The following is a 19481-nucleotide window of genomic DNA, read 5'->3' as shown; positions in this document are numbered from 1 at the left end:
AGCAAGCTGTACAGGCAACCGGGACTCCCAGGTACAAATTGAGAAAAAAAAAGAGTTTCCTTTGTGCGAAAGCTGAGCTCTGACAGCACAGAGTGGGTGCTCTGCAGGTAGACTTTGAGGGCAAGCTATAAGAGAGGAAACTTGGTACTTGGGCAAGATGTACAAACATCTTCAGATTGCTTTCCCTGAGAAGTGGTTATCAGGATGGACAAAGACAGGCTCAGGGAAGCTCCACACGGAGCATTTATTGATGTGCCTTCACCATCAGAAGTGCTGCTGGCTCGGGGGATCTCCAAGGACTGTTGATGAGCACAACAGGAGAGCACCTGCCCCTCCACACATCTGGCATACCATGTGAATTTACAAAGAAGCGTTTGGAAGCAGGAAAACATCCCGGGCTCTTGAGACTTCTGCATTTATGTGACAAAAGGCTCAAAGTTTTAAAAAATGATTCCCTGAGTTTCTTTCATGAAGGGAAAGCTTTACTAGGTGATACATTCAGGCTTTCTGGTCCCAGGATAGCCACAGATTGCTACTGACACTTCCTTGGCCCAAGCCAGTAGAGATATCATCCTCTGATTAGGCTACTCAAACTCAGAGCCCAAGAATTTGGGCTCAACAACCCAGTATTTTAATCAAGCATAACCAACCAACAAATATGCCTGTTTTCTGAATACAATGTACACAAAAGTTTGACTTCTCTAAAAGAAGATTTGCATTGTTCATAAGATGAAGAAGAAGAGGAGGAGGAGGAGGAGGAGGAAGGAGGAGGAGGAGGAGGAGGAGGAGGAGGAGGAAGAAGAAGAAGAAGAAGAAGAAGAAGAAGAAGAAGAAGAAGAAGAAGAGGAAGAGGAAGAGGAAGAAGAGGAGGAGGAGGAGGAGGAGGAGGAGAATGATCATGATGAAGATTTGCTTGTGTTTCCTCCCCTGCTTACCACTAACAAAGTGAAGGGCTGGTTTAGTAGCATTCTCATGTCAGTGAAATCAGTAAGTAGACTATCCATTTTTGCCACTGACAGAGAACTTGTAGGGGAAAGCAAGGCAGTTCACTAATAAGGGCATGAGGCTGACTGCCACTTAGAAGTAATCAATGGACAATGGATTTTATCCAAGTGGTTGGATAGCCTAGTTAGCTGGAGTCTTATCAAGACTGAATGTGGATCCAGAATTCTCCCCCAGAGCGTGACTATGTCCCTTCATTCCTTGATAGAGGATGGGCATCTGCAGAGAGAAGTTGCCCACTCTCCCTGAGTCTACGGGCATGCTGTGGCATGGAGGGACTGCCTGTTAAAGGAGTAACTGAGCATTTCAAGGAAGCATCTAAGTCCATGCTCTTAGAGTACAGAGAAGCCTGGCCATCCGAAAAAGCGGTGCTGGGAGGGCTTTTCCCTCCACTGGAAGTTTCATTTTAAGTCACTCAAGGCTTTAATGTGCCAGGAAAATATTGAAGGTGTTATGCCACATATCATGTCATCTGGCAGACTGGAACCATAAGCTTACCTAAAACCCTGCTTATCTGATGGGCAAAGGCCAGGTTCAGAACCAAAATGTGAATGAAAATCTGTGATGGGCTTGAGCTAACCCATAATGCACTTTGCCTTAGGACAGAGAGCAGGACTCCATCTGGTGGGCCCAGCCCCACTTGTACCCCTCTGGCCATTCAAATCACAGGCTTCATCTCAGCCTTCACTCTCAGCTACCTGTGCACAGTGAATAACCCACACCACTGTATACAGTGGCCCTGTTCAGAGAGCTCTAGCTTCAGAGGACTATAATACACAGTAGCTTCTCAGAGGGCTTTCACACAAGGGCTCAGGCCAAAGGGGCCTGTTTTAGAAAAGTCTAGAATATAAGAGCTAGACACCAAAGGTGGAAGGTGCTGAGAGACAGACAAACCCAGGATTGCCCAGAATATAGTGTATTAGGGACTTACTGACAGACGCATGTGCTGAGCGAGTAGCAGGAAGATGAGAGTCCCACACTCCAAGGTAGGAGGAAGGGGTATGTATGCAAGCCAGACAAAAATGGGTCTTGCCTAAGTAGAATGTACCGGAGCTTTTACAAACACTTTTAATGTATCATATATCAACTGAGGATCAGTCCAGGTTTCAGTGGCCAGTTAAAAATGCATGGTTGACTATCTTTGTTTTGCATTTTCAATTTTATTTTATTAATTGGGGGAATGTGAGTCTGGTGCCCATGGAATCCAGATAAGGGGGTCATATCCCTTGAATCCAGAGTCATAGACAGTTGTGAGTACTGGGGGCTGAACTGAAGTCCTCTGCAGGAACAGTACACACCCTTCGCTGCTGTTTGGCTAACTATCATCACAAACTTGGTTCATCCCATGTCACATGGAACACAGCTGGCCAGGGTCCCCTATCATGCAAGATGACAGTCATTGCCAAGATGTCAGCAGCTGGGTCAATCATCGGGGCAAGGATCCTTTTGTGAACCAGAGCCCATCTTTCCCTAGTCTTCCGCACTAACCACTTCCTTTCTACAGTGGCTATAATGTTTGAAATCAGCATTAGGAAACACCTAGTCATCTTCGTGGGCTGCATTTTCTGTCACCTTCTCTGGGGTCTTTGGTGAGAAGCCTGTCACTCAACATGAAGGGGAAGGATATCTCCTAATAAGGACCGCTTTCCACTACTCAGGGCCCACTAGCCTGCCAGCCTCTACTGTCTTCTGGTTTTGTGGTTGAGAGATGATAGCATGTGGGAAGAGAGGGGGGATGGGTGGCCTGATCTCTCTTTGATGTTGAGTTTAGAGCTGACCATAGACTGACAGCAGGCTGATGCTTCTGCAGGGCAGGACTCTGGCAGAGGACCAGGGGCTTCTGGGGAAGCAGGGCGGCTGAGAGGAAGCAAAGAGGCCCTAGCCAAAGAGCAGCAGCGATGTCATTTCCTCTTTTGGATGGCAGCTGAAGCCATCTGGTGTGAACTCTGAGCTGAGGAGGAGAAAAGTACACTATCCCTTGTGCATAGTACCAAGGAAGATATCTCAAAGTATGATGACATTTAGGATGAAATGGCAGTCCCAGTGTAGCTGGTGGCCTCTCACCTTTACCTTTCCCATTAAAACTCCAGCTGCCCCTTAAGAGTTCCATCAACTCTAGTTATAGACTGCAAAGACAGAAAGCTGGTTCCCAAGAAGGGCCAGGGGACCACAGAGGAAGGACATGAGGAGTGGGTTTCTACCAACCCCTAGGGGAATGTGGAGGGGTGACTTTGCCAGGGCATTCCTTAGACTCCAGCAGTGAGGGCTGGAAACAGGGGGCTCCTTGGCACATGACCAGTGGCATCTCTGCTTTGGGCTTTTCATTCTTTTTGTCCTGCCTGCCAAGAAATGTGGGGTGGGAGTGGAGGAAGTCAGATGGAGATGAAGCCCAGGGAGCCAGCCAGCTGTCATTCCCCTGTCCCCTCCCTCCTAAACAGAAAGCTAGAAAGAACCTGCTGGATGCAGGACTCAGCAGCTCACAGCCGCTCCAGGCAGCTCTGAGGGAAGTGACTCCAGCTCCAGGCCTGAAGTACAAGGCTGGGGCTTTCAAAAAGGGTTGGGGAACCAGGGTAGTGGACCCTGCAGCAACATCTCCTTCTCCCAGGCCGCTTCCTTCTGCCTCAGCATTTCCTGAGGAACGGTTTGGTGAAATGAGTCTTCAAAAGTCCCGGAAGGCCTGGACCTCAGTCAGAAAACCTTTTCAGGTCTCCAGCTAGAGACGACTGGCTGAAACCTCTCACACAGGATTGCCTTTGATGTCAAACAGTCCTCGGATTCTTTTGAAACCACTATGTTCCAGACATTAGAGTCAGCCTCTTCCATTAATACATTAATATTAGGTACCCATAGGGATAACCAGGTAACCATAGGGATACCTGGTTAGGGATGGCTGTCATAATATGTGGGTGGGGACCAATGAAGGTCTGCCTCCCCAGAGCACCATCAATGTCTCCTGGGACTCCTCTCTGCAGAGGAGCTACTGCCTAGCTGTAGGATCCCGGGCAAATAACTAGCCCTCTCTGAGACCTACTGTCCCCTCCCCCACCTTCCCAGTCTATGAGCTTGGACTGGTTAATTGCTAGCGTTTCTTTCTGTCCAGCTGGGAATGTTCTTCAGGTGTGTTCCTCTCTCTACACTGGGACTTCTGAGCCATGTGAATCATTCCTGAGAGTCAGAGAAGAGCTACCTTTTTGTCCCATTAGCTACCTGATTCAGACGTGTCTGCCAGCCTTGGAGGTGGGGAGATAAGTGCTGGGTAGAGTGGAGTCACAAGTATTTACAAACCCCAGACAGGCACCAGCAGGAGGCCTGAAGCCACAGTGTCATATAGGACAGTCCCTTCAACAACCCAGGGCTCACTCCTGCATTGAGTAGCTGGAGAGCCAGCAGAGGTCACAGGGAACAGGGAGTGGAGCCATCTTGCCTTGCCAGCTCAGCAGTCCCTCCTTTTGGTCAGGATGCCAAGTGGCAAGTGTCAGGTGCAGGTTGTCCATGTCAGCTAGGCAGGACAGTGGCTCCCAGTGTTGCTGCTGCTGGATCTGGGTACCATGTGCTGCAAGAATGAGCATCTGGGGCTCATCACTGATGCCCGTTCTTCAACAGGGGAACCTGGGCCTCTTAGAGAAGAGTAAGGGGGTCTGAGAGACAATGATGTCACCATTACAGTCAGTGGTGGGTAAAGTCTCCTGTAGTCTAGGTCCTCTCTATTTTGGTCCATGGGAAGTGTGGTAAAGCATACAGTTTGTAGTTATAAAAATGAAAGTGAGGAAGTCTGTTTTTCATAGGCTATAAAAGCCGCTGAACCAGCCCAGCCGCTGGAAGGCAGGGAAGACACCCTGATGAACTGATTGCCACATCAGGGTCTGGGAACAGGGAGGAGTTTGTTTTGTTTTATCTTTATACAGAGTTTCATTGTCATTTGGTGGTGACCCGTTGTCCCCAGACCCTGCTACCAGAACCCTGGTTGTTACAACCAATGATTCAGTGTGACAGCTGAAGGCACCCCCAAAATACCTTGGCCACCCAGTGCCAGTTCAGAAAAGACTCTTGTGGGTGGTTCAACATGGGGACACTGGCATGAGCAAGTTTCTGGAGTGGTTACTCTCCCCCAACCCCCACACTACCATTCCTGCCTTTCTCAGACCCCAGTGTGCCATGCAGTCAACTGAAAATCCCAGTCCTCTGAGGCAGAAGGGCTCAGCTGTGTGTTTACAGCAACTGATTTCGATCCAGATCTCCCTGCCAGTCTCCCAGTGAGGCAGGCTAGGGGCAGACAATGTGTATGTGCCAGGCAGGGATCTATTTTGGGAGGTGACCTGAGCCCTTTGCTGTCTTATTGCCTCGTGGCCACCCCCACTTAGGAAAGCCATCCTGCTGGAAGGTGATCTCACTTTAGCAGTGGCTGGTGGTGTGAGACTTCAGCCTGTTTCTTGTCACTGTGCAGCCAGACTCAGGCACCTGTCCCCGTGTGCCCACACAGGAACCTCGTGGGCTCCCATCTGTCCAGTGAGAAGACTTGAGGGTAAAGGCAAGCCAGACCCTGCACGGCAGAAGGCAGGCCACTCAAGAGATTGTGTATGCCCCTTTAGGAAACAGATCTGCCTCATCCTGCCATCAGGACAGAGTAGAGAGAGCCACTTCCAGGCATTACTAGGATTACAGGTCCTGGGAAGAGGACAATGCTACCTATACCAAGGTCAAGGAGACTTGGCCCTACCTATTGTCCATACTGGAAACTTGCAAGAGAAGTAGGAGAACTTAAGATCATAGGACTGGCCGGCTAGCAGCCCCACCCCCACACCCCACTCCTGCCTAAATGAGCTGCTGTGAAGGTAGTAGGTACTTCCCTTTGCTAAAGCAGCTAGTGAATTTCTCCTGTTGCACAGGGTCCTAGAAGGAGGGCACACATACAATGTATACATTGTAGGAAAAAACTACAGGATGTTGCTCAGAAGTAAATGGCTGCCTGGGACACTGCAAGCTTAGCACAGGGACTTTAGGTGCTGAGGTGTCTTTTATAAAGCCAAGGGGAGAAGGGTGACTGAGGGGTCGCAAGGCAGCTCCCTATTGTGTGGGAAAATGAGACAGGGCCCAAACGGCAGCAGGTCTTCCACACTCCCTCTTCATGTCCAAGTCCTTGTGGCCCTCACAACAACAGCAAAGTCTCAAACAAGAGTAGGCCTCATTGGCCTAACATTTGGCAGGACGCTCTCCTTTTCCTAGCTGACCCTAATAGCGGCATCCCTACTACGAGGGGCAGGGGGGGATTAAAAGAGCAAAAACCTGTTGTTAGTGAGATTTCAACCCAAAGATTAAAACTAATGTCTACTCCTGCCTACCTTCCTAGCCCCCTGTGGTTGTCTTTTCCAGCTTGAGGTTGTGATAATAGAAATGGGACTGGTCAAAGGCCAGAGGAGTGTTCCCTGCCTTGTGGAGTGTTCCCTGCCTTGTATTGCTCTAGGTATCTTGATGCTAAACCTCTGTATCTCATCCAGGGTTTTGGAAAGCCAGAAGAAATTGAGAAGAGAATTGGGCTGTGATGGTCATGACAAGGGAGACAAGAGTAGATAAAGATGTCTGGCCTCAAGCAAACCTAATGATCATCTTTGTTTCCCAGAATTAACAGGCCCATCTAGATTGTCCCAATGGGTAAAGTAGAACAGGTGGATAGAAGTCATGGGGAGGACTACAGCACTGGAGAACATTCTGACAGCATGTAGAAACTCAGTGGTCAAGAACAGTGCAGAAGAGCTTTCTGTGCTCAATTCCATAATGTCGTCCATCTGAAATTCCGGGATGCACTAAATATTTCTTAAGGGATCGTACCATGTTTAATTCAGTGGTCTACAGGTTGTGGGAAAGGTGATTGGGTTATAAGGGGGAGTTTGCTGAGATTGGATGAGAGGGATCCAGGAGTCTGCCTTGGAAAAATAACAAGTAAACAATGCCACACAGAAAGCAAGGGAAATTCAAGAAGCAGAATCTCTGCCCTCCACACATCACCCATGCTCTCCCCTTCCCTGACCTTGACCATTTGCTGCTGCTGCTGCTGCAGCTGAGCCCCTGGGCAACAGGACTGTCTCCTCTGCATGCCTGAAAGGAGGTCAACCAGCGAAGGACACAGGCACTCGTTGGCACCGGGGGCTGGGCACAGAGCACTGTGGCCCTGGGTTGGAAAAAGCATGGCTTGTCACAGTTCCCATCTGGATGGGTATTTTGTTGAAAACAGAAAAGACCATTTGTCTTTTACTCAACACCACTGAAGATTCCAGGCGAAGAAGCTGACACCAAGAACCTAACATGCCCCAGGGGCTTCAGACCAGAAAGAGACTGCCCTCCCTGCACACCCCTCCTCCCAGGTCCTGCCTAGGGAATCCATCTTAGACCCAGCTCTGGGGAAGGGAAGGAAGGGCTTTCATGTCACATTCTTTTCAGCTGTCCTAAGAACCAACCCAATTGCAGATGACACTCCCTCCTCTCTCAGGCTTCACCAGGGGCTGCTTTCAACTCATCCTGGGATTGTGTAATTATGGTGATTACAGCTCATGGCTTTTTTTCCTCTCTTCATCTTTTGCTTTCAAATTCGTTGAGGCCTCTCATTAAACATGGCGATCCTGGTAAAGTCAGCAAAGTTTTAACAAGAATTTTTTTTAAACTCGGAAGAAAGCTCAGGCAGGGTTGGTGGTAGTTGTGTTCTCAGACATTCCTTTAAATCCCTGTCAGGAACAGCAGGCCCTTGACCTAGGAGGTATGGAGCAGGGAGATTCAGGGATCCAGGGGCACCTGGCCTCATCCACATGCCTCTGACCTTCATCTCTTCCACAAAGAGTAGGCTCATAGACCCTTCATGTTTTATTGAACCCATAGACTATCCAGAAAGAACCAAAAACACAACCCTGTAGTCTGTAGCATAGGTAGCAGGCAGAATTTGTTCTGGGTGATAGATACTATCTGGACACCCATAAAGAATATGAAGAGGAGGCAACCTTTATCCTATGTGGGTGATCATGACCAGAGGTCATATACTGGATGGAGGTTTCCTTGGTAATGATACAGGGCTTCAGACCCCATCATTTGCTAGTCCTCAATCATAGCTTTCTTGACTAATTCCTAGGTCTGTAGGACATCATAAGAAAGACCACCAAGGAATATGGCTTGGATGGTAGCCACCAGGGCCCCTGACCTGCCTTTCAGTAGCTTCTTCCAGGTTTGGTGTCAGGTTCCAAGATGACCATGTTCTCCAGAAACTACTGCCTGGTGAGGTGTGTGTCTTGCCATGAGTGGCCCCTGGCTGGCCCCTCTCACCTGGCTTCTCAGAACCTTTCAGCCTGCTACTGTCCCTAGCCAGTTAACTCTGCTTGTGTCCCCCTAACTAGAGGATAGAGCTGGGTTGTGACTAAGCTGCACTAACTACCTAGGATTGAATGTCAAAACTTGGCTATATGTCCCCACCTGCATTCTCTCCCTATCACAGATGACCTGCTTGTTTCTTCCCATGAGAGCCATGTCCCTTTAGGGCTCACAGGAATTCAGAACAGGAAGTGAGTCAGAATCAAGCAGCCAAAATGACTCCCCACTCCCCCGCTCTACCTGATGCTCACGTAGGAGTCTGGAAAAGTCACTCCTGAACCTGAGGGGTATAACAAACCCTGCCTCACAGAGCAGAGGTCAGCACTAAATGAGAAGATGACAGTGACAGCTGCCATTTCCTGGTAACTCATGGTGTTAAACACATCATGCTGGGCATAGCTTGAGATGACATTGGCTCTCCTCCAATGCTATCCCTGAATTAGATGACCATGAGAAGATACTCTAAGCCTCAGTTTCTCCCTCTATGAAAGAGAGAGAATAGTAAGTGATGAAGTATAAATTTTACATAGAGCACACTGTTTGTAGCCTACGTATTTGACAACTATTTAGTATTATTTATCATAAAACGCACCCTTAGTTCTCCACTTACCACCTTATGTCACTTGCAACAGTGTTCTGTGAGGTAGGTGTCTCTGTATTGATTTTATAGTTGAGGGGTGTAAGTAGCACTATATGCAAGGTGCGTTTACTACAATGGCTGGCATGATAACAACACAGTGTGTGGTAGCCATTATTACTGGCCTGCTTTAAACTTAACTCGGTTCATCTGCTTTCCTGGGGAATAGAGAGGGACTATAGTGCCCGAGGGGCCAGCCTCTGGCACATGACCTATTATTTCTTGTGGCTTTTAAGGACTTCCCAGGAAGCCTTAGAGCTATAAGTCTCATCAACCCAACAGATGGAAGGGGCCATGGTTACACTGATGCTGTGTTGCCAAGACCTGGCCTCAGGACTCCCACAGAGGCCCAGGACTTTAAGATAACTCCTTTCTCCAGACACATACCAGGGATGAATGGCTTTGACCACAAGAGGCCTGCAAAATCCAGTTCTCCAAGCATAGCCTTCACAGCCACATTTCCAGGGCAACTCACCTCTCAGCTGTTTGCCTGCCTGGACCCACCCTGAGCAATGCAACCTCACACCAAGGCCAGTTGCTCCATCTGCCAGATAAACAGAGGTTTCTATTTTTTAAGCACTTATTATACAGCAAGGCTGTTAGGAGACTCAGAAGCAAGTGGCAGGAAACCAGGTGCCTGGGGTGCCAGCTCCTGCTGCTTGTAGCATTGGTAGAAACAGGGGTGACACAGATGGATTTTCCTGAGATTTTGGTTTTTTGGTTTTGCTTTGTTTTATATGTGTCTAAAGGCAAAGGCTTCAAGTTTGCAGTGTTGTCAAAGGTTGGCACAGTCTGGAGCTGATACAAAAATCTCTACCCATTAACCTCACAGCTGCTTATGTATCTTGCATGAGACGCTTACGTGAACGCCTGCCTGGTGGACATGCACACGTGTGTACATGGCTGTATATACATGTGAACAGGAGTGTACACAGGTGCATGTACTACCTATTTGCTACACACCTAGGTGTTCAGTGTATGGTTCATGTGCTACCATATGCTGCAGGCCTGCATGTGCCTTGTGTGTGGACTGCATGGCTGTCCTGGCTGTATGCGCATCTGGGCAGGGGCTCCTCTAAAGCCACAGGTCTTCACGGTTTCAGCTGGATGAGTTATTCTTCACTTCCCTTCCCCCAAACACAATTGCCTAGTGCTGCTGGCGCAGAGTCAGAATGGCCGCCGCGTTTCACCCCCGAGGTGGCTTCCTTCCAGCTGTGGGTGAGTGATCCCAGTGTCTGTACACTCTCTAACCTTGGGGATCCTTCTGCATAGACAGTGTTCTTCAGTCCAGCAGAGATAATCTGTCTGTCTGTGGCCTTGGCTCTGCTCACAGCTCCTATCCTCACACATTGGTCCCACGGACAGTCAGTGGCACCCATTTCTTGGTATCCCTGTTTTTGACACCCATAGTTTTTTTTTTTCTTCCTAAGAAACAAGGGGGTTGAGTATTCCAGAGATGATGCCAACATGAGTCCTTTGTCCTGGAGGCAATGCATAAATACCATCCTAGGTAGGGGTCCTATAGTTCATGTCTCAGGGTACCCACTTCCTAACAACTTCATGGGTGTTTTCAAATCCAATTGCAGTGACCTGGGGTTTCCTCTTCCAAATAAGGCTTTCAGAACCCTTCCTTTGCAATCCCGGGACTGAATCCTCAGGAAAGCCCAAACCTCCCATACTCCTATATGAGAAAAGAGCCTGTAGGGAAAGAGAAGTGGGAAGGTTCTCTGAAGCTAGGAATTTCAATGGCCCAAGGTCCTATCCAGACGACGCTTGAGAGTGCTGCTTAGCTTATCCCTTTCCCAGATTAAGAATGCCCAGGTGCCTATTTCATAAAATGCTGGATTGCTGTCAAGGTGGTAGAGAGGGAAGGGGGATGAACTGCCTTCTTTTCATGTGTCTCCAAGTAGTCGTGGGCATTCATGGAGCATTCTGCTTTGGGTTGACAGAAGGCAAAGGGTAAATCAGGAAATCGTCTCCCTGACTCCTGGGCTCTGCCTTAGCAGCTACCGTAGTTAGGGACACCAGCCAGTGTGTGTGTGTTTGCAGGAGATAAGTGCCTTTGGGTAAATGGCATTGAAGTTTTCACAGTTTCCCAGGAGAATCTCATACTGCCAAGCAAGCGACTTCTTCTGCTGGCTTGTCCATAATATCAAATTACTGAGTTTTAGCTGCATGCACCCTGTGGTCATAGCCCAGGGTTACTTGAACTTCCCTGTTGGAAAAACAGGAGCATCCAGTTGTTGCCAATGGCAACATAGTCATCTCCCTGTTTTCTTGAGTCTTTGGCCTTTTCCTAATTTGGAGTAAACCAGAGCTTAGATCTCCGTGTACATTTAGTGGGGGAGGAGAAGAAAAGCATGAGGCAGACATTGTGCAGGCCCCAGGCAGGTATGCTACTGGAGGGTTTTGCAAGCAAAATGCCCCCTCCCTTCCCGAGACCACCAAGAAGTTCCTGCAAGCTAAGAGTGGGAAGGGCAGGTTGCTCCACTGGAGCGACAAGAAATAGAGACCGAAGGCCCTATGGTCTTGGGTGGGGGTGGGGGGCTTTCCACTGCAGAGGAGATGGAGCTGCAGGGGAGGTGGAAATGTACGACTTGGAAAGGAAGCCGGAGAGTCCATGTCAGGGCATTTTGCCACCAATCCAGGGCTCAGCTGTTGCGCACTCATCTCTCCTGCCTGGTTCCAAATTAGACTCTGTGCAGTCAGAGAGAAATGGAAGAAGGTCTCCCACAGCTCACCCAAATGTACCAGCAAAGATTAGCCTGCAATGATATCCTAAGTAATGATTTCCATGACAGGCAGGAGCCAGGGTCCATGGACACCATCCGAATAGGGTTCCCTACACTCTCTGGGATAACCCAAATAGGGCACTTGGTCTATGACTTGAAATGGAGTCATTTCTAATAGGAGTTAAGTCCACTCTGCCTTATCTATCTTATAAAAGCCAATGTCACATCTGCTTTTCTGTCCTTGAGGTCACTCCAGGAGAGTTCAAAGGCACTAGTAACACACAGTCATGAACACAATAAAGGCTTCAGCTGGTGTGTTCAGGTTCCACTGCTGCAAATCTGTAGCACCAAGCCACGCCCAGTTGCACCCCGGCTCAGTGCAGTAGGCAAAGGTACCTTTTTCCAGGCTTGCCAGCCAACTAGGTATGCTTCCCCTGTCACAGAACTCCCAAAAACAGAAAGGAGAAGCCCTGAGCATAGCCGAAAGTATTTGAAATGGGCTCAAGGATATTCAAGGAAGAACACCCTGTACTGCCCAGAAAGCTGGTGCAGTATGAGTATGGAGGAGTGCCTGGTGCCTGGGTGTTCCCATCTGCCTCTTCCCTTGAGAGTCATGGTCATGTGCCAAGTAGATGGGTGGTTCTTGAGGCCCATCACCTTGGCTCTGCCACTGTGTGGCTATCTGCTCTCAGGCAAATCACTCTAGCTCTACTGGAATCCTTTTCCTCATACATTCCATGATGATAAAGAATTCCTAACCAGCAAGGATGCTGTGGGCATTTGTCCAAGTGTCTATCAAGTATCTAGATGGCAGAAGTTTCACCATCAGGGGCAGCTGCTGTTAACTGTCTGATAACCTGGGTCCCTAGTGACCCAGCTCCACCCTGCCTCCACCAAGGCCTGGGCAATTAGAAAAGTGTGCTTTGCAAAGAGAGGTACATGAGCTGGAGATGCCACCTAATGGGTGGAGAATTGGAAATTCAGAGAGAGGCCCTGGGAGGTCAACAGGTAGGTTGGCCCATTTGCATTCATCCAGCTAGGTTAGCTCATCTTTCCTAAACTCAAGTTGCAAACAAAAATAGAGGGAAATGGCCTGTAGGTGTTGGAGTGAGGGATCTTGACCTGAAAACGGCACCAGTGTTCAAATGATGTGACTGCTGAACAGATTCCCTGGTCCCTTCCCTAACAACGCACCCACCGGCACCCACCTGTTTATGCTAACACATGTGGCATGAGGAACTGTTTTCATGGTTTTTATTCTGGTTGTTTTTTACTTTATAAAGCAGATTCAGGTTCAGCTCTGCCTAAATATATACTACTTTTCAGCTATAAGTTTTTGTTACTAGTTTGAGTTTCATCTACACCTGTAGGTTTTTCCTATATAGAAAATAGAAAGAATATTTTAGTACAAATCAAAATCCTTCAGCCCCCTGAGAAGGATCAGAAAGCTCAGTGGGAACCTTGGAGGAATCAGCCCCCAAGAATCTTGCTGTGGGGTTCCTACCCTATTCCCTGTGGCCGGTGGAACAGCCCAGAAATGCCCTCTTCTTCCAGGCTGCTGTCTGGCCCATTGTGGATGTAGTCCGAGTGGTCCTTAGCATGTCCCATTGCCTGTATTTTCTATTTCCTCGGCCCCCCCTTACATAGTCGAGGGCAGGCTAAGAAAAGATGGGGAACTGAAGATGCTTTGAAATTCTTCTAAGGACAGGATCTTCTACCATCCCCTGCCAGAGTTTCTCAGACACCTGAACCATCCCAAGAAGTAGCCTTCTCCGTCTTCTTTTTCAAACATCACTGGGAAAGGAGATGTCATGGGATTCCTCAAACTTTCTATCCAAATCATTCCTCTTTCCTTACTCAGTGCAAGGAAAGCACCAGGAGTTCTGATCCCCAGGGAAAGACTGATGAAGTTAGACCCTCTGCTTCACTCCCAACTAAGCCCTCACCAGGAACCCTAGCCTTTGAACCTGACTCATGGCTTTCTGGCTGCTCTCCTTGGTCCACCCCACCACCATCCACTGAGCCTGTCATTCTGGATGCATGCACCATCAACTCATAGATGACCTTCACACTCCTTGAAAGGACAGCCCATCTCTGAGTTGGTGTGCCCAATTCGGCAGAACACCGAGTTTCATTAGCAAGGATGAAAAGTGCCTGTGTGTCACACCAAGCGGTTCAGTTGGGATCAGTGGAAGCTAGAAAGAGCGCCTCAAATTAGTCCTACCCAGAGGGATCTGAGTTTCTCCCAGGTGGGAGGAGGGGAGCATTTAGTTTCTAGAATGGCAAAGATGGACCCAGCAACTAACAAAGAAAAAGGAGTAGAAACTCGGTGGCGAGACAGCTGGGATTTTTTCCCTCCCTAATCTTATTTCTTGTGGTTTCTCCCTTGAATTATGATTATATGTGGTAAAATGCAGATCTGAAATATAGGGTTCAATGATTTTGACAAACTATACTCCCCTGTAGCCTACACCCCACCATCCTACAAAGTCCCTTATGTTCCTTCCCCACCAATGCCACTTCTCTGTCCCGGGGCAGACAAACCCTGCTGGAGCCTAGGTTTTGTTTGATAAATACTGCAGACGTCTAACTTTAGTTATATCAGCCAGAGAATCCTATCAGCTCAAATGTCCATATTCCATTATATTAAAAAAGGTGACCCCCCCACCCTGAGACCCTAGTGATTGGCCCTGCTGCCCCCAGCATGGCCTGTGACACCCACCCCCAGATTCCCTCTGAGCCACAGTTCTCCTCTCAGCCTCTGTCTCCCAGGTAAGTAAGTGACAAAAGTTCTTGGTCACGGGCCATGCATGCTTTGCTGGTTACTATCTAGAAGTGTGATGCCCGGAGCCTCGGCATGCCCTCCAGCAGCATGTTGGTCTTTCCTCTAGCACTGCACAAAAGGGAGCTATGCCTTTTGTGCATTTTCTTTCAGAAACAAAGGATCCCGAAACACCTTCTTCCAGGCTTCTAGCCATCTCAAGGGCCACAGAGCTGAAATCATCTGTTGGGGGGCGGGAGGGGGGAGCTGAATGTGCAAGTGTTTGTGAACCAAGCATCAAGTCCCTGATCCAGGAAACTGAAGCATCCCAAGTTCTCCTGGGCTGCACTTGGCCGAGTATGTGGAAGGGGAAAGGTGCTTTGTCTGTGTGCAAAGCTCTGGCGTCTGTGGAATGTACCTTCCGCAGTTCAGTTCTTAATCACTGTACGTTTTCCTCATTTGGACAAAGGCTGCCTGCTAATAGCATTTTCAACCACCCTCTGCTGCTTCACCCAGCTACCCCAAGGCCTCAGGCTGAGCTGGCACCATAGTCCAATCCCAACTGACCGGTACTGAAGAACACCACACACTCACACTCCCCAAACACTGCTGCCACTGTAACTCTATGAGTACCAGGCATGGGCAAAATGACCACTTCCCTTTGTTCAGAATCATCTAAGCTGGAGTCAGGGATGGGAGAAAAATAGAGGGATGAGAGAGCCCTACGGGGTACAGAAGACTCTCCTGTCTCTGGGTAGAGCAGGTGCCTGAAGCAGCCTGCAAACCCACTGGGTATAGCCTCTGGGGCAGCTCACCTCAGAACACAGACAGATTCACGGCTAGGATTTCACTTTGATCCCTGAACACCACAGGAATCGCTGCTCTTCAGAAGGCAGGCTGCTGCTGAGCCAGGGGGAATCTCACAATTTCTTCCCCAGAGCCTCTGGTCAGGCATCCAGCCCTGCCTGCTCCTGTGTGATTAACTTCCTTGCAACCAATAACCCAGCCTCGCTCACTCGGGTGATGGTGTGGCAGGTGGATTGTAACTAGACCATCTCAGCCAAGCAGAGTGCTTTCCAAGCCATCTCCCAAGCGGACCCTCCTGACCTCCATCTTTAGCATCAGAGCTGGCATTTGGTAAATGTGTGAGCTCAGCAGTAAGAAAAGGACCAAAGGCCACACACCACCACCTGGATGCTGAGAGACTGGTACTGATCCCAGGCTGGTTATCTACCTGCTTCATCCCTGAAGTCCCCAGAAATGGGAGAAGGGGAGAGAAAAGATGGGGACATCATTTGCAGGCTGGCCACAGGTCCTTGGAGTCAGAGCTATGAGGCTGAGTTTTGGCAGGAAGAGATTAATTATCGCCTCCAAATCCAGCCAGGCCCTTTCTGTAGATCTGGGAAAGGTGAGGGGTGGGGGTGCCTCAGGGCTAAAATCACTCAGAACAATCCTTCAGGAAAAAAATCTCTAGTCTGCCTCAACCTACAGTGCCTCTGCAGCCAAAATGACCTCAATAATGAAGATGGAACTATAATGAGCTTTTGGGCAACTGGTAAACCTTACCTTCTTTGAGCTGTTCACACACACACACACACACACACACACACACACACACACACACACACACACAAACACACACACACACTGGCTACATTTTTATTCAGATTTAGTGATTTTTTTTCACATGCACTAATGAAACTGGATCCCCAGTGTCATGTATAGCAACTCAGACACAGATATCTAAGTATACAATGTTTAATTTGGGGCCCTGATAGAGAAAGGGTAGAAAGAGAAGAAAAAGCCAGATTAAATGTGTGGTTCCTGGAACAATAGGCCACTCCTTTCATGTGAGTAGGGGTGAACACAGGTGATAGGAAGTAATATTGTCATCCCAGAAGGCCCTTAGACTTACATTTTCCCACGACTCTTGCCTTTATGCCTACACCTAGAAGGCACATTCCTAAATGAATCAACAGAATAACAAGTGTTCCCTGGTCCATGTGAGAAAGGACACCTTGGAGAGTGAGAGCTAGCCTGATATGGAGGCATTAGAAGCTAGTGTCTGTCTTCTAAGGGCATTGTTGTGCTGTCCCTGTTGTAAAAGGACTGGCTGTCCTTTTAGTGATTCTCAGACTGACAAAGGATGGGCTGAAGAGATAGCTAGGCAGCTAGGTACATAACATGCTTGCCGCATAAGCATAAGGACATGAGTTTGATACCCAGTACCTACATAAAAAGCTGGATACTGGTATAATCCCAGCACCAGGGATAGACACAGGCAGATCCCAATGGCTCCCTGGCCAGCCAGCCTAGGCTACTCAGGGGAGCCCTAGGCCAATAAGAAACCATGTCTCAAAAACCAAGGTGGACAAATGCTTCTTCAGAAATGACACCTGAGGTTGTCATCTGACCTCCACATATACCTACATACATACATACACACACATACACACACACACACACACACACACACACACACACACACGCACGCACGCATGCACGCACACACACAGACACAGGCACAGGCACCCTCAAAGATTTTTAAAATCTGACTGAAAAATTTTTAGCCTATTACAAACATAGCCTGCTGCAGGCTGAGTTTAGTGCATTCAACAACTGAGATAATGTTGTCAATGGGGAAGAAAGAGAGAGACAGAGAAAGAGAGAGAGATTTTTCTTTAAGATAGGGGAGAAATGAAGGGAAGGAAAAAGAAAAATTAGAGTTTAGATACAGTTTTCTGACAGTTCCTGGGGGCAATTCCATTTCTGGACAAGCCTCCATCCATGCCATCAGCAGTCCCAGCTAGGTTGACTGTGTTCATCCCTCAATAGAGATCTAAGCCAGATGATACACAGCCCTGGATCCTGCCAGCTCCAAGCAAGCTCTTGTTCATTTATTAGACCTGCCCATTTTCCATCAATTCATCAATCAGCAGGTTTATTGAGTGCCCTACTAGGCTTCACCAACCAGATCAATTTTTTTTAATTACATCCAGCTTACACACAGTCAAGCCCAGTAAACAAAATGAGCCCTCACACCCACTTGGAAATGAGCACGAGGAATGGCTGACCCATGCACTCGCATTGCCAAAGTCCTTGCTGATGGGGGATCATCTGCTGCCCTCTGCAGATGGTGATGGTGTCACTGACCCACTGTCAACAGCAGGACAGGCTTTGAATGTTTTCCCAGACATGGTGAGCAATCTGCTTGGGTACAGCCACACTCTTCCCCGAGACCCCTGTCTAGTAATATGATTTTCTAAAAAGGGTGCATGGGGAACAAGTAGAAACCATGTTTAGGGAAATAAGCAGAGTGATCAAGCCTCATTCATCCATATACCTCCTCAGGCTGTCCAGTGCTGAATTCCCTTCCAGATCATAGGTTCCTCAACCACCCCAACAGAACATGCCCCAGGACCTCTGTGCCTCATGTACCAGGCCTCGTGGTCCTTTTATTCTTTGATTCTGAGAAAAGCCACATAGGATTTAAGAGATCATAGACCTCCTGGTTTGAAGTCATCACACTTGGCTACTGGGTACTACCATGGGGAATCAAGAACTCAGACAGGGCAAGAGTGCACCATCCTGCCACCTCCGGTTGCTCCAGAGAACACTGAAGTTCCCAGTCATGTTTATAGTCCCAGCACCTAGAGCCAAAAGTCCCCCAAACCCTATGCCAAGCCTTCATTTCAAGTAGGTTTCACAGTTTTCAGAATTCCCATGACTAATTTCAAATCATGCAGATCTGTAGTCACCATCTATTTATGTCAACCCACCATTCCTGACCTCAGACTTCCCCAGTATACCTTTTCCTTCCACACTAGAGTAAAATCAAGTTCAAGGGCAGCCCACAGGCATTAAAGGATCTGAGGGCTTTAATGCCTAGGCTTTGGTAAGTAAAACTTCCATACTCCTGCTAGAGTGCTAGCCATATACATTCACTCCCTTAACCGGCCCCAGGTCCTGTGTTTTCAGTTGTCCTTAGCTGGGGCTTCCTTCTCTAGAGGTCCCCTCTTAACATGGTCAGCTGGGTTGGATGGTTGATCGTTTGGCCAGAGTAACTTCTACAACAACTAATCCACCTGTTTGGCTCCCTGTCTCTGTCCCTCTGTGTGTCTGCACACCTGTGTTGTGCTCTCTGTTGGCTCTCTCTGCAGGGAAAGTCGCTGGCGGGCAAGCGCCTCACGGGCCTGATGCAGTCCTCCTGACCGCCCCCACTCCAGGGCCTGGGCCCTCAGAGCACCCGGGCAGGCGGCGCTCCACATCCACGGACAGAGCTTCCTTGAGGGGAGATTTGGTCACTGTGAAGGAGAAAGAGTGAGGGCCACGGAGAGCAATGGTGGGGAGATGCAGTGGGTGTATGAGGAGACCAGAGAGAAAGAGTCTAGCTGTGCTGAGCCAGCTGGAGAGAGGCCCCTGTTGATAGCCTCTCTCTTGCACAGTCTTGCACCAATGCTTATTCTCTCCAAGGGCCCATTTCTAACTTGGTCAGAGAATGTTCCATGGGGTTCCTGTCTGACTATCACTTGAGATGTTAACCTTGCCTGTCCAGTCGTCTGGGGAATCATGCCTTCCAGCAAACTTCAGAGGGCTGAGTGGACCCGGGCAAATAGTATTATGCATCACCTCCTTACTCTCTGTGATGCACTCACAGTGCTCGCCTGCCTCCCCCGCACTGGTAGTCACCCAGGTAGAGTGGACGGACGACAGACACTGCTTTCACATAAAATGTCAAAAATGTCACATCTTCATCACTAATGGCACTTCAAGTTCTTTCCACCCTTTCTGAGGCCAAATTTTAAAGAAGTCTCTGTGGGTATGGTGGCCACCCTCAGGTGCCATCAAATGTCCACGGACCCAGAGCTTAAAGAGGCACAAGTGCAGATGACAGAGTGTGCTGTTGAGCCACCGAAGGTTCTGGTGACAATCTTTTAAAAATATTATCTCTTCTTGTCTAATGACATTTTCCCCCTTGCACCTTGGTTTGTTCCCTCAT

General features: G+C 48.6%; 1 protein-coding gene across 4 annotated transcripts in view; it reads left to right on the top strand.

Moving 5' to 3' along the window:
• The window catches only part of Rgs6 (regulator of G protein signaling 6), a 499978-nt gene extending 481172 nt beyond the window's left edge, over window positions 1-18806 (top strand). For all 4 annotated transcript variants that reach the window (XM_035445272.1, XM_035445267.1, XM_035445269.1 and 1 more), the window contains 2 exons: window positions 10141-10207; window positions 18643-18806. In XM_035445272.1, coding sequence (XP_035301163.1) covers window positions 10141-10207; window positions 18643-18806 — 231 coding nt within the window. The remainder of the gene's footprint in view (window positions 1-10140; window positions 10208-18642) is intronic.
• Window positions 18807-19481: the final 675 nt, after the last annotated feature.

This window comes from Cricetulus griseus, chromosome 5 (assembly GCF_003668045.3).
Source record: "Cricetulus griseus strain 17A/GY chromosome 5, alternate assembly CriGri-PICRH-1.0, whole genome shotgun sequence".
NCBI classification, from domain to species: Eukaryota; Metazoa; Chordata; class Mammalia; order Rodentia; family Cricetidae; genus Cricetulus; species Cricetulus griseus.
This window is presented reverse-complemented; position numbering and strand designations above follow the sequence as displayed.